The sequence below is a fragment of the Phalaenopsis equestris genome, unplaced genomic scaffold (assembly GCF_001263595.1).
Source record: "Phalaenopsis equestris unplaced genomic scaffold, ASM126359v1 Scaffold000513, whole genome shotgun sequence".
In the NCBI taxonomy this organism is placed as follows: Eukaryota; Viridiplantae; Streptophyta; class Magnoliopsida; order Asparagales; family Orchidaceae; genus Phalaenopsis; species Phalaenopsis equestris.
The window spans coordinates 2,627,544-2,641,202 of NW_018164953.1; the positions used below are offsets into that span (position 1 = coordinate 2,627,544).

Below are 13,659 nucleotides of genomic sequence, written 5' to 3' on the forward strand. Positions count from 1 at the left end.
AAATTGCTAATTAAAATTTTTCAATATAAATAATCATGTTTAAGCATCCAATTTTAAAGGAGTCGATGTCAAGGCAAATTAAATAACAAATTAATTGACACCAAGGTGGGTACTCATACTTTTAATCTATGATAATATTTAGTCTCTTCTCCACTATTATGCATTAATGGATAATAATATTTATACAAGCTTTATTTTGATGTATGTTTTTTTCTTTATTGGTCACACTGATATGAATATATATAGCTACTTACTATTATGCATTAGTGTATGTTATATATAGTATATTGAATTGAATGTGATAAACACATTAATAATATGTTTACATTGATTGTTTGTATGTACATGATTGACTATAATAGAGTCACACATTTATGGTAGTAGCGAAGGAACGCTAATATGTCTGTGCAAGTAAAAGGAAAAGAATATTGATATTGAAGTACATTAAATTGCACAATTTTTAGACGGTCTCCAGTGATTGTTGTACAAATATATAATGATATTTATATGTTATTGATATGATAAGATTATTTGAATAGCATAAATTATTTATTAAAAACTAACTGACATGCATATAGCTTTTTTTTTTTCTTTTTTCACTGTAGTTTATGAGATAAGTATTCACTAGTTTTGTTTAAGTTTATTGTTATTTTGAATTAACATTTCAAGTTTAATGAAGTGATTAAAAAATGAGCGATAGAATGAAAAATGTTTATAAAGACGCGGACAACCAGTACAACAATCCTACTAAGTGGAGTCAGCTACATGAATCCTTTTTGTCCATTGCGTCCTATTGAGGTCATATTTTCATTTAATTTTAATAGATTAATATCATGTTTAATACAATATTGGCAACTCTTTTCAGGTCTACCTCAATCTTTCTTAACACAAGACAAATCTAAAACATCTGCTCGCCTAATCAGATCATCAAATGGTCGACGTTTAATGTGATCAAGCCATTTAAGACGACTCTATCTAATCTGATCTGCCATTAAAGTTGCTAACTCTATCACGGATATATTCATTTTGCATTTTATCTCTAAGTGTCAAGCCGCTCATCCACCTAAGCATTCTCATCTCAGCAACAATTAACTTTATTTTATGCTTTGGTTTTAAAGGACAATATTTTGCGTCATAGAGCATTGCAGGTTTCACCGCCATCTTATAATTTTTTTTTTTAATGTGTTTTCAATCTCAACGAACCTTTTCAATCACATAATAGTCCTGAAGCATTTCTCCACTTCAACCAATCAATTTGAATTCTACTAATATCGTCATCTATATCACCAACACTTTAAGGGTCTGTTTGGCGCGGCGTTTTGCCTGCTGCGCGGCATCCGAACATTTTATTCGCTTGTTTGGGGCGGCTTTGGAAGAGCGGCGTCCCGCACTTTTGAGCGAAAGCAGCTGAATGCATATACGATCCCGCTTCCCAGCTTTCGAACGCCTCATTTACCCGGTTGCCCTAATCCCCCCCGCGGACATTCCTCCTCTTCGCCGACCACATGACGAGCTCCCGCGGACATTCCTCCTCTTCGCCGATCACGCGACGAGCTTCCCGATCGCGTCGCCACTTTCTTCCTCTTCGCCGACGCCGATTCTCTTCGCCGACGTCTTTTCCTCTTCGTCGACCACGCGACAGAGCTTCCCAATCGCCCACTGCCTTCCGCTTCTCCCGATAACTCATTTCCTCATCTTCGCCGACCACACGACCGAGCTTCCCGATCGCGATCCTCTTCCTCCGACTGCCTTCCGCTTCTCCCGATCGCTCCTTTCCTCCTCTTCGCCGGTTCCTCTTCGCCAATCACGCGACCGAGCTTCCCGATCGCCTTCCTCTTTCTCCGACTGCCTTCTCCTTTCCTCTTCTTGGCCGACTGCTTCGGATCTCCATTGCAAGAAGTCGCAGGCAGGTGATAAATCACTTACATTGTTTCGTTTCTCTCCGTCCGAAATTTTTTTTTTATACAGTTTGATTGATTCTTTAGAAGCATGAAATATGTTGTAACAATTTGTTAAAATTTGGTGATGAAATATATGTGAGAGCACTTCTTTCTAATTGAAATATGTTCCCTTAGTTCAGATGATTATGCAATATGGTTTTATCAATTGAAGGCATATACTATCATAATTGAATGCTCTTTTATGTCAATTGTTAATGTTTTTAATTTCAAGGGCCATATAATCAACTTTCATGATATGGATGAATCATAATACATGCACAATTGTGTACAAAAATTGTATGTGGTAGCTTAATGGAAGCTTAAAATATGAAAAATCTATTGTTGGACGTGCTAATTTTAAAATTCAGCATTAGACTTGTTATTCTCATTTTTGCAACTTCCTTATCTCCTTATCGTTGTTTTAAAACAATCTAACTATCCGAATAAATAGACCATGTTATTAATCCTTATTATTTTTATGAAAACACAATATGAAGTTATTATATGTGACGGGTATCATTGTTTTATATAGTTTGAGGAGCTGGGTTTAAGTAGGCTTTCTATCTCACGCTAAGGAACCAAGTTTTGTTTGTTCAATTTTATGATTATTTTGGCATCTATTTTGGCATTGATTATTTTGGCATCATATAGGTTTTTTTTTAATATACCTTTTTGAGATTTTTTTTTAAGTATTGTTACATTTAAATGTTTTGTTGTAGTAAAAACAAATGACTAATAAGTCCAAGGAGTTTGCCCCACCGGCTATATGGGAAAAAAAAATGAAAATAATATTTTGCGATCTTTGCCTCAATAAAATTGATATCGGAAACAGACCAACTACTTTCTTCAATAAAGAAGGGTGGCAAAATATTATAAAAAAATTTAAAAAACTTACAGGAAGAGAGAACAGAATGCAGTTGAAGAATAAGTGGGATCAACTTAAGAAAGATTGGAAGATTTGGAAGGACTTAAAACGAGGCTCAACGGGATTAGGTTGGGATCTAGTTAAACGAACAGTTGCTGCACCAGAGTGGTGGATTGAAAGACTTGCGGTGAGTGTTATTTTAATATTTTGTTAATTTTTACTCTCTATGTTTTCTAAATGAATTTTTTTTATTTCATTTTAGGTGGTTCTTACTGCAAAGAAATTTAAGATTACTGGAATTGAGTCTGAGATAGAGAAAAGCTCGACCGAAGGTTTGGAGGGGCGGTCGCTACTGGAAACTATGCCTATTGCCCAAGCGAGGCTGGGTCTGCTGGCAATGCTGTCAATCTTGGAAGCCCTGCAGATTCTGCTAATTTCACTGAAGTCCCCAGTCCGGAGTATAACGAATATGAGATTAATTTCCCTTCAAAGAAGTTGAGGGTTGAGAATATAAGAAAATCTGGTGCTAGTTTTCTTAGAAAGGAACTGTCCCAATTGGTATCTACTTACAAAGCAGAATATCAGGTTTCTAATTCAACAACTGTAGAGGAGGCACTTGAAATTTTAAGCGAGTCACCAGAAATTTTTGAGGATGACGAATTGTATCTCTTTGCAACAGAATTAATAGAAGACCCGATTCGTAGAGCTATCTTTGTGAAGATGCCAGCTAACCGCAGATTGTCCTATGTTCGGCGTTTTTATGATCGCCTTAACATTTGAGATATTCAATCCTTTTGATGTCATGAACATTTATAATGCATTTTGTTTATTGTAGTACTTTAACTCTACGTCATTATTGTACTAATTTACAATGCATTTTGTTTATTGTAGTACTTTAAATAGCTGTTATTATTGTAGTACTTTATAATGCATTTTAATTATTTAGGGTATTTTCGTTTTGATGTCAATCCTTTAGTATTCACACACGTATATGTTAATGTTTTTTTTTTCATATTTATCAAGATGCTTTATTTAAATAATTCATTAATGTATAGGGATTAGATTGAAAGATACCAAACTATATGGATGCTAGTAGAAGACGACAAATATCTGTTAACATGGATGCACGCAGGAGAAGGCGGAGAGGAATGTTGATTACTGTCATGTGCTTGATCTATGAGTATTACACTACATACATTGATCGGTCGCCCTGCATGACATCTCCATATATCGGTGATAAATGGGTTGGGGAGTTGTTAGTAGGTCATCCAACAAAATTTAGTAATATGTTCCGAATAAGCCAGGTAGTATTCCTTGATCTTCTTGAGGAACTTGTAGGCGCTCATGGACTTCATGGTTCAAATAGAACGACTTCACGTGAGGTGCTCTTAATAACACTGTACATTCTATCTCAAAATGAATCCATGCGAGGGGTGATGGAGCGTTTTCAGCACTCCTCCGAGACATCCGAGACAATTAGCAGGTATTTCTCAATCGGATTGAACGCACATGTAAGTCTGTCTGCACTTGTCGTCAAACCATCAGACCCTAATTTCGAGCGGACACCCGCAGAGATATCCCATGATGTGCGTTATATGTCCTTTTTCAAGGTAATGTCTTGAAAGCAGTTTTTTTTTTTTGACAATGTAACGGTTTTTTTACATATCATTCACCTAATCAGGACTGTATCGGCGCAATTGACGGAACACATGTTGATGTAAGAATCACGAATAATGAGAAAGTTGCATTTATTGGGCGTTGTGGTAGCCCTACCCAAAATGTCATGGTTGTTTGCGACTTTAACATGTGTTTCACTTTCCTTTTACTTTTGTAATGGCTGGTTGGGAGGGGAGCGCACACGGTAGTCGGATTTTTAGATCTGCAACGCAGAATGCGATTAACAACTTTCCACATCCACCAAGAGGTATGTTCGAACATAAGCGCATAAAATAGTTTGTTTTATTCTCAAGATTAATTCTAGTATTTATCAGGCAAGTATTACTTGGTCGATGCTTAATACCCATTATAACGGGGGTATCTAAAACCATATCCTGATACACGGTATCACATACCAGACTTTGAACGTGCAAGTAACGTTACACGAGGCAGGAAAGAAGTGTTCAATAAACGTCATTCATCATTGCGTGGTGTCATCGAGAGAAGTTTTGATGTGTGGAAGAAAAAATGGGTGATACTCCGCGATATGCCTCCTTACATGTTTTCCAAGCAGGTACAAATTGTGGTTGCTACGAATTGTGGTTGCTACGATGGCTCTTCACAACTACATTTGAAGACATCGTTCTCGTAGCGATATTGAATTTCATTTGGCGGAGGAGGATCAAGAACATGTACCTGCCGAAGCCTATGAATATCGTCTTGGGCAGTCATTGGCACAGAATGACAATGACGCATCCACAACATGTTTAGCTGACGGGGAAGGTGCAAGCGAGATGGCAACTTTGAGGGAACGTATTACTGATACGATAGTAGCCGGATGATTGAAGATTTACGATGTTTTTATAGCCTGTTTTACATCTTGTTAATCATTGAATGGAGAATGTGTCATGCATGATTTTATTATATGGCAAATGTGAATTTTATAAAAGATTAACAATTCTTGGGTTGTGTTTATTTTTTAAAAGGTTATTTTTTTAAACACAAAGTTATTTTTCTATAATGCAATTGTGTTTATGGCATTATCTTTAAGCACATTGTTAATTTTCCTTTAATGCAATTGTGTTGGAAGTGTTCATCTATATATTGCAGTGAGTTATTTTGTGCTAGAATGTAGACAATGATAGAAACAAATTCTCTTCTAGTTGTTTGATCCATGGAAGCCATGTCAAAATTCCCAGCCATGGAAGCAGTGAGTCATTTCTGTCCGTCCATCGAAATCGCCGACTGATGATGAAATATGTTTCGAGTTAAGAGAATTTGCTAGATTTTTTATGAGTATAAAAGGTTCAAATTATGTTCGAGTTAAGAGAATACACCTTCTCATGCATAGGTAAGGTGGTATATTTATGTTCAAATTAAAGTTTATGCATAGGTAAGGTGGTATATTTATTTTAACTTTGGTTTTTGCTGCAGCTGAAATACACCTTGAATTATTCCAGTTTTTACATCTTACAGTACTATGTGCTTTAATTTTCTGTAATTTTTCTTATACTGTAAAATTCTAGCAGACAAAGTGTTCGAGGTCTCTGGTTTGTTTATGGATAAAGAAAAGCTTTTTTTGAACCCTTTAACTTTTTCCAGTCCTTTAATTTCTCCCATTTTCAACCTTTTGATCTCTGCTTAATGATTGTTTTTATCATCCAATTCAGTTTAGATTGGTTATAAAAGATTTAATTTTGTTGATAAGGTTTCATATAATAGAAGAAGTTGACCTTCACAAAGAACGATGGAATTTTTTTTTTTGCGATTTGGGCTTACCTGTTGACCATCATCAGATTTTTGTTTGCGATTTGGGCTTACCTGTTCTCAGCACTTTGGTTTATGTTAATTTGTGTTTGTATTTTGGAAGATTTACATGCATATCACACAATGCTTATGTATTTACATATCTGACATGTAAGTTTTGACTATTATCTTTATAGAACTTTATCTATCTATGCATGAAAAGGTGCATTTCATCTTTTAGAACTAAACTAGAACCCAATGGGGACATTGTATAAATGTATAATGTGAAGTTTAGGTGTTATAATTGTAGAAACACATGAATTGGGTGGGTTTGATGCAAATGTCCCAATTTTCACAAGCAATTACTATACACTAGCATTTGCAAGATCCATTTGGCACTCAGGTTTACATAGTTACTAGATCATAAAAACAGATGGTGGAAAGATAAGAGGGACTGGCTTCAAAACATACCTCGTTTTCTATAAAATGAATAAAAAAGGATTTCAAAATCCTGATTATAAAAACAGACGGGTATATCGGCCTTCTGGAGCTTCGGCTGGCGGTGATTAGGGGTAATGCATCGGAGATTCATAACGTCATTTAATTGCTGAACCTCTGGCATGTAATTCATTTTTATTTTCTTTACAGAACAAAGCTTACTTTATGTACTGATCTGAATGGAGAGTTTCTATTTGCATTGCTTTGAATCTTGAACTTACTGTATTCAATTTTTTATTCACTTCAATTGCTTGGTTACTTCTCTATGTTTCCTTTTTCAAGTATAGGTGATAATTCTATATCGTATAAGCTGGTCTTATTAGAATATCTCTTGTTTTAACATAAATGCCACCCAATTCCAATGTATTTGCATATCTAACACCTAAACTTTACTTTTTACACTTATGCTACAGCAATCTTTTATATCACTTTAAAAATACCATGGTAATTGCCCTTCCATGCTATTTTGATTGATGCTTTGAATTCTTCCTTTTTAAAATCAAGAAGAGATGTGAAATGAAATTAGGATGTGGATTTAAATACATAACACCCATTTCTAATACATTTGCAAGCAGCTTCGAAGGCTCTTGGTTTTGTGCTTAACAGTTGCTTCCGTGGGTCCCTAATAAAGAACTTATTGGTGTATATGTTTTTTGATGGAACAAAGGAGAATATGAGCTTCTGATTCTCAATTTCCTTCCCAATTTTCTATATTTTTCAAGCAACCATACAAGCTATTAAAGCTTGTAGATTCTTGCAGTTTAGTCAAGGTTGAAGCCTGTCTTGGTTTCTTTTATGTTTTCAGATGATTCACATATGATCTATCAAAGGATGTTGGAGCCCTTTAAGTGTTTAGATTAACTGCTTCACCCTGCAAAGGAATTATGTTACATAGATGCAATTGAATTCTCAGACAATTATTTATCTATAATCTAAACTTTGTTCTTTATTATAAATGTTTTAGATTTCCTACATGACCCGACAATTTCTATGTATTTACTTGTCCAACACCTAAACACTTCCATGCCCTGATCCCTCCAATTGTTTGGCATTTCCCATCAGTTCTGTTGTAATTTTGGCCAAACATGGATTATTAGGCGTATTTCTCGCAAATGAACATAATGCAGGAATGTTTGACTAATTTAAGGTATTATGTGTTACATAGATGCAATTGAATTCTCAGACAATTATTTATATATAATCTAAACTTTGATCTTTATTATAAATGTTTTATATTTCTTTCATGACCAGACAATTTCTATGTATTTACATGTCCAACACCTAAACACTTCTGTGTCATGACCCCTCCAAATGCTTGGTATTTCCCATTAGCTCTGTTGTAATTTTGGCCAAACATGGATTCTTAGGCGTATTTGTCGCAAATGAACGTAATCCAGGAATGTTTGGCTAATCAAAGGTATTATGTGTTACATAGATGCAATTGAATTGTCAGACAATTATTTATCTATAATCTAAACTTTGATCTTTATTATAAATGTTTTAGATTTCTTACATGACCAGACAATTTCTATGTATTGACTTGTCCAGCACCTGAACACTTCCGTGTCCTGACCCCTCAAAATTCTTGGTATTTCCCATTAGCTCTGTTGTAAATTTGGCCAAACTTGAATCTTATTATGCGTATTTCTCGCAAATGAGCGTAATGCAGGAATGTTTGGCTAATTAAAGGTATTATGTGTTACATAGATGCAATTGATGTAAGCTATTTTCTGGATGTAAGCTCTGCGAAATGAATATACAATGCATATTTGAATTCAATTTTCTGTTATTTTCTGATATATTCATTTATTTTCTACTCTGCAAAATGGATGTACAATGCAGATTTGAGATATTGGTAGACAAACAAGCACTTCTTATTCCATGATGCAGTTGTAGGGAGTTGTTTATTGGATTTGCTGCTTGAGATATTAAAATGAATTCAAGATTCTGATTCTACAATTTCTTGTTAATTCATGGAGCTGTTTTAAGCGTCTTCATGTGGAAGGTAGAAAAAAGAGTGGTTCTTTGCTTAACAGTTGCTTCCGTGGGTCCCTAATAAAGAACTTATTGGTGTATATGTTTTTTAATGGAACAAAGGAGAATATGAGCTTCTGATTCTCAATTTCCTTCCCAATTTTCTATAATTTTCAAGCAACCATATGAGTTGTTTGCAAATGCCACAACAGGGTAGTATGGTCATTTTTCCTTAAACAGCTGCCTGATAGTTGGTTTCACACAGCTGCACCAAATAGACGGTCAGCTTTACCACAGTTGTTTCCCCGCAGCAGCTTCCTGGGGCAGCGCAGCTACAGCTGAAAAGCTGAGAAGCTACAACTGCGCCAAACAGACCTTAAATAATAGACCCAAGATGCATTTCACACCTTTTATTGATTTGATCACCTATAGTTACAACTCTATCACTAGAGCTACTACTAAAATTACATTTCATTTATTCAATTTTAATTCTACTCAAACGAAGGCCTTTAGACTCAAATGTAAACCTACATAATTCAAGTTTTTCCTAAACTTTTTCTCAAATCTTATCCCTAAGAAGGATATTATCAGCGAAAAGCATACACCAAGGTACATCCTCCTATAAATGTCCAGTAAGAGCATCCATGACAAAAGCAAAGAGATATGGACTTAAAGTCTATCTTTGATGCAATCCAACTGAAATAGAATATTACTTGGTCAATCCTCCTCCTGATCAAAAACATATAACAACTCTAGTATACAGATCTTTAATGGCTTGAACATAAGTCATATCAACACATTTCTTCTCTAGAACTCTACACTATTGGAAATATATCGTAAGCTTTGTCTAAATAAAAAAAATCACATATTGATCCTCCTTATTCTCTCTATACTTCTCTATCAAATATCTCAATAAATGCATAGTTTCATTTATTGATAAATATATTGTTTTAATTTAATTTGATTAGTGATTTTTTATTTGTTAATAGTTTGTTACAGAAAATAAATATGAAAAAATTTAATTCACACTGTCTGACCGTCTGTACCCGTCTTGGTTAATTTCAAGTCCCATGGTAGATCGTGACATGAACCAACTTTTTTGTCCGCATCCAACTATAATGTGGGAACTCTTGCTTATTTAGCACTACACTCAGGCGTCGATGTAATAACCTTTACTCACTTTTCACTATAGCATGATCATAAATATTTCATTACAGTTAAGAGCATGAAAAAAAATTCAATCATAACTTTCGGAAATAACCTCAATTGCATGAACATGAATTGAAGCATGACATCATATATTTTAGGGTGAATAAACAATATAATTATTACAGGAGCATCATCTAAAACACGTATACAAATATGGTATGTTCTTATCAATAACTATTTAAATATTTATCATATCAACAAAGTGACAAATAACAAAACAATCAAAGCGATGGTGCAAGCATCCCATGCATAGAAGCGTCTCACAATAAGAAGGCGGTTCAAATTTTCAATAAGCATGTGGAAGCATTCATATACATCATTTATTTTCTCATTCAAATTTAAGAATTTTGATCAAGCTTTTCATTACACCTCCGCCAACCCCTTCAAGCACGATAACAATAATCTACTTCAATGAATCGTAGTTAATTGAGCCATATAAGAAGAAATAACATAAAATTTAATGTCAAGCTTTGCAACCAGGCATAAATAAGAGTTCTCGTATAATTGGAAGGGTAATTAATTAATTATAAGAGCTTGAGCAAATGGAAATCAACCCAAGAATACGAAGTCTGCAAATAATGGATAAAAATTTTAGGCAGTTCTTTATTTATTACATGATCAAGCTCCAAGAAAAATCAACCAAAACTAATCTCTCATATAAACTGCAAGTTTTACAGAACCAATAAAAGCAAATGCTAACCCCAACCCCGCACTGCACTTCGACTAGTGCCACATAGACACAAATGCAAACATCCGCATATAGTAAAGCACGAAAATTAAAAAAAATTCTACGAAATAAAGCTAAAGATTATGGCATTTTGTAATTCGTTGAAACTTAAACAGCAAAAAGGTGCACCTTTTCAAAATTATGGGACTACTGCGGAATAACATTTCTGATCAGCATGTAAGCAACCCAAGATTCCCTTCAATCTCTACCCTCAATAAGCAACCAATGAAACCCAAATTACAAAAATGACGTTATGCCTGACATTACTAACATCATATTGACCAAATGAATGAGTCCGGTAGTTGAGAATAACGCTCATAATTAAAATTAGAAGATGCTAACCTTGATTGCAATTTCTTGATTATTACTCAAAGTTCCGCGGTGTACTTGAGCAATTGATGCAGCAGCAATTGGATTTTCATCAAATGAACAAAATCTGAAAAGTTAACAAATAAATAAAAGGTGATGTAAATCTCAAAAACGAAATGCTCCAAAGCTTTTCACATTATGTGGGTTTCTATCCAACAAAGAAAAGAAACATTATAGACCATCTCACAGACATAAGAAAATACTATGCAGAAATTTGGTTTAAATAAACAAGAAAAAGTATTGTATGCCGCCGAACATAGCTCTACGTGCGGACACCAATAATATGTCGTAACCTGTGCTACATCGCAAAGGTTATTTCAAGGAGTGGAACCGCGGAGGTTATTTCTGAGTTATTGAAGAATAACTCATATATCTCACTTCAATAACCAAAAAATAATCTCGAAATAACATTTGCGGTTCCACTTCAATGACCCCGAAATAACACCTCGAAGGTTATTTATGGGTTATTGAAGAGAAACCATATATTACAAATTCAATAACCCAGAAAAAACCTCCGCGGTGTTATTTCAGAGTTATTGAAGAAAACCCCACTGCGGAGGTTATTTCTGGATTATTTTTGGGTTATTGAGGAGTCTGTGGTTTCACTTTAATATTTTTTAGGTGGGTCTGATATAGCACACATGGCTATATATTACTGGGAGTCAGCACGTAGAGCTACGTTCGGAGTCCGGACTGAAAGTTTTTCTATATAAGAAAGAGTCATACATTAAATGTTAAAAAAAGGAGTAGCAAGCAAGGAACAAAATACAGTGCATAAATAGAAAAGTGTTCAGACAGCATAGTTGTGCTTCATCATGTGTGATTTAGTTGTCATTGCCTGCCCAGAGTAGCAAGTCCCTTTTTGCTCTATCCCGCCATTCTTTGGTGTATTAGCAGCAGAATTTTCATTCATGAAAGGGGGTTTTACCCAGTACGCTGTGTTGAGTGATTTAGTAGTAAATGCCCTCCCAGAGGTGGCAAAAATGTACAAGACACTCTTGGAAAAGATCGGGAATTCCATTTTGAAGGATAAGTCACTTATCTATTTGGCAGGTAGTTGCTAAAAGGGTTACAATTTTGTTTAAAAACTTATCCCCATTATCTCTTAGGGCTTTCCTAACTATTCTATCGACTTTATAAACGGTCGAGTTGGACCAATTTTCTCATATTGTAAATCTGAATACTATGTTTAGGCTAAATAGAGCTGGTTTCCGGGTACAATCTCACCTATACTCTACTCGGCCTCTACTTCGTGTTCAAGGTGCTGAGAACATATATGGGTGGTCTTAACTGAACTGACACATCGGTTTCAACTACCTTAAGAGTGGTGGATTAGCAGGCATAAACCCATCAATCCATACATAAAGATACTTCTAGTTGAGTTCCTTCAAAAGAAGCAGAAAGAGATTAAGGGTCCGTTTGGGGTAGCTTATAAGTGCGGACGGCGTTTTCAAAAAGTCATCGTACTGTTTGGTTCGCGCGTTTCACCAGCTTATCTGAAACTGCGTTTGGGTTTTTACACTAAACCCAGGTCGCGGGTCGCCTCCTACGGTCGGCCCGCGGGCCGCGTTTCAGGATAAGCAACTTATCCTGAAATGCACAAGCCGCCCCAAACGGACCCTAAGTTGTTGATCTGGTGTACGATGGAGAACGGGAAATCCTAGAGCGTACTTTATCCTTAATTGGGTAAAACTGTGGCCTTGCTAGGTTTATTGGTCTAACACCATGAACATGGTGCCTGCGCAGAAGTCGTCGGCTTCTTCGACCACATGAGGCGTCAGCGTTAGCATCAGCTTCAACAGCTTCAGCGTTTGCTTTGACCGCAAAAGGCGTCAGCTTCGACCGCAAAAGGCGCCAGCTTCGACCGCAAAAGGCGCCAGCTTCGACCGCAAAAGGCTTTAGCTTTGGCGTGTGCTTCGACCCCATGAGCGTCTACTTCTATGAACGCAAGCAAATGCTTCGACAAGCATGCCAAACCCGCTTCATTAAGGTAAGCAACTCATGCAAGAAGAAGGTAACTTTTGATTTTTTTCAAGGAAAACTAATATACATGCCACTCAATTCCTATGTATTTCCATATCTAAAACCTAAAATCAAATATATATAAGTATTAAAATTTATAATTAAAAACAAGCCCCTATGCGCTTTGAACCAAAAATAAAATCTTGCGCATCACATTACACTTTGTATTTTGATAGCATTGATAGTTTTAGGCTCCAAGGAAAAACATGGTTCAAGCACAAAGCAAAAACAAATCCAAAGGATTAAAATCTCTTCACGTTGTGAAAAGGGTGTGTTTGAATCAATTTTTAGCTTCCTAACCAGCTATTTAGCCCACTTGGATCCCTGTTCATTACCATGACCAACTATGCATTTTCACTACACACACAAATGAATTGAAATTTAAGAAGACAAAAGAAAAAAGTGACAAAATAGTCACCTGACTATTTACATGGAGTCATTTTAGTCTTAGAGTCTATAAAGATGCAAAATTAGTCCCTACTCCTAGACTCCTTCAATATGGGCCGAAATAATCCCCAAAGAGGACTATTTTAGCCCATATTAAAAAGGTTTGGGGGACCAAATTGACAATTTTATAGACTCTGAGACTAAAATGACCCCCAACAAAGAGTCAGAGACACTTTTCTCCAAAAGAATATATAGAAATTTAGTTA

General features: G+C 35.6%; 1 protein-coding gene across 3 annotated transcripts in view; it reads right to left on the reverse strand.

Annotated features, from left to right (window-relative positions):
- Positions 1-13,659, reverse strand: part of LOC110028501 (uncharacterized aarF domain-containing protein kinase 1) — a 114,144-nt gene that overhangs the window by 86,626 nt on the left and 13,859 nt on the right. For all 3 annotated transcript variants that reach the window (XM_020730371.1, XM_020730370.1, XM_020730372.1), the window contains exon 5: positions 10,958-11,051. In XM_020730371.1, the coding sequence (XP_020586030.1) occupies positions 10,958-11,051 (94 nt within the window). The remainder of the gene's footprint in view (positions 1-10,957; positions 11,052-13,659) is intronic.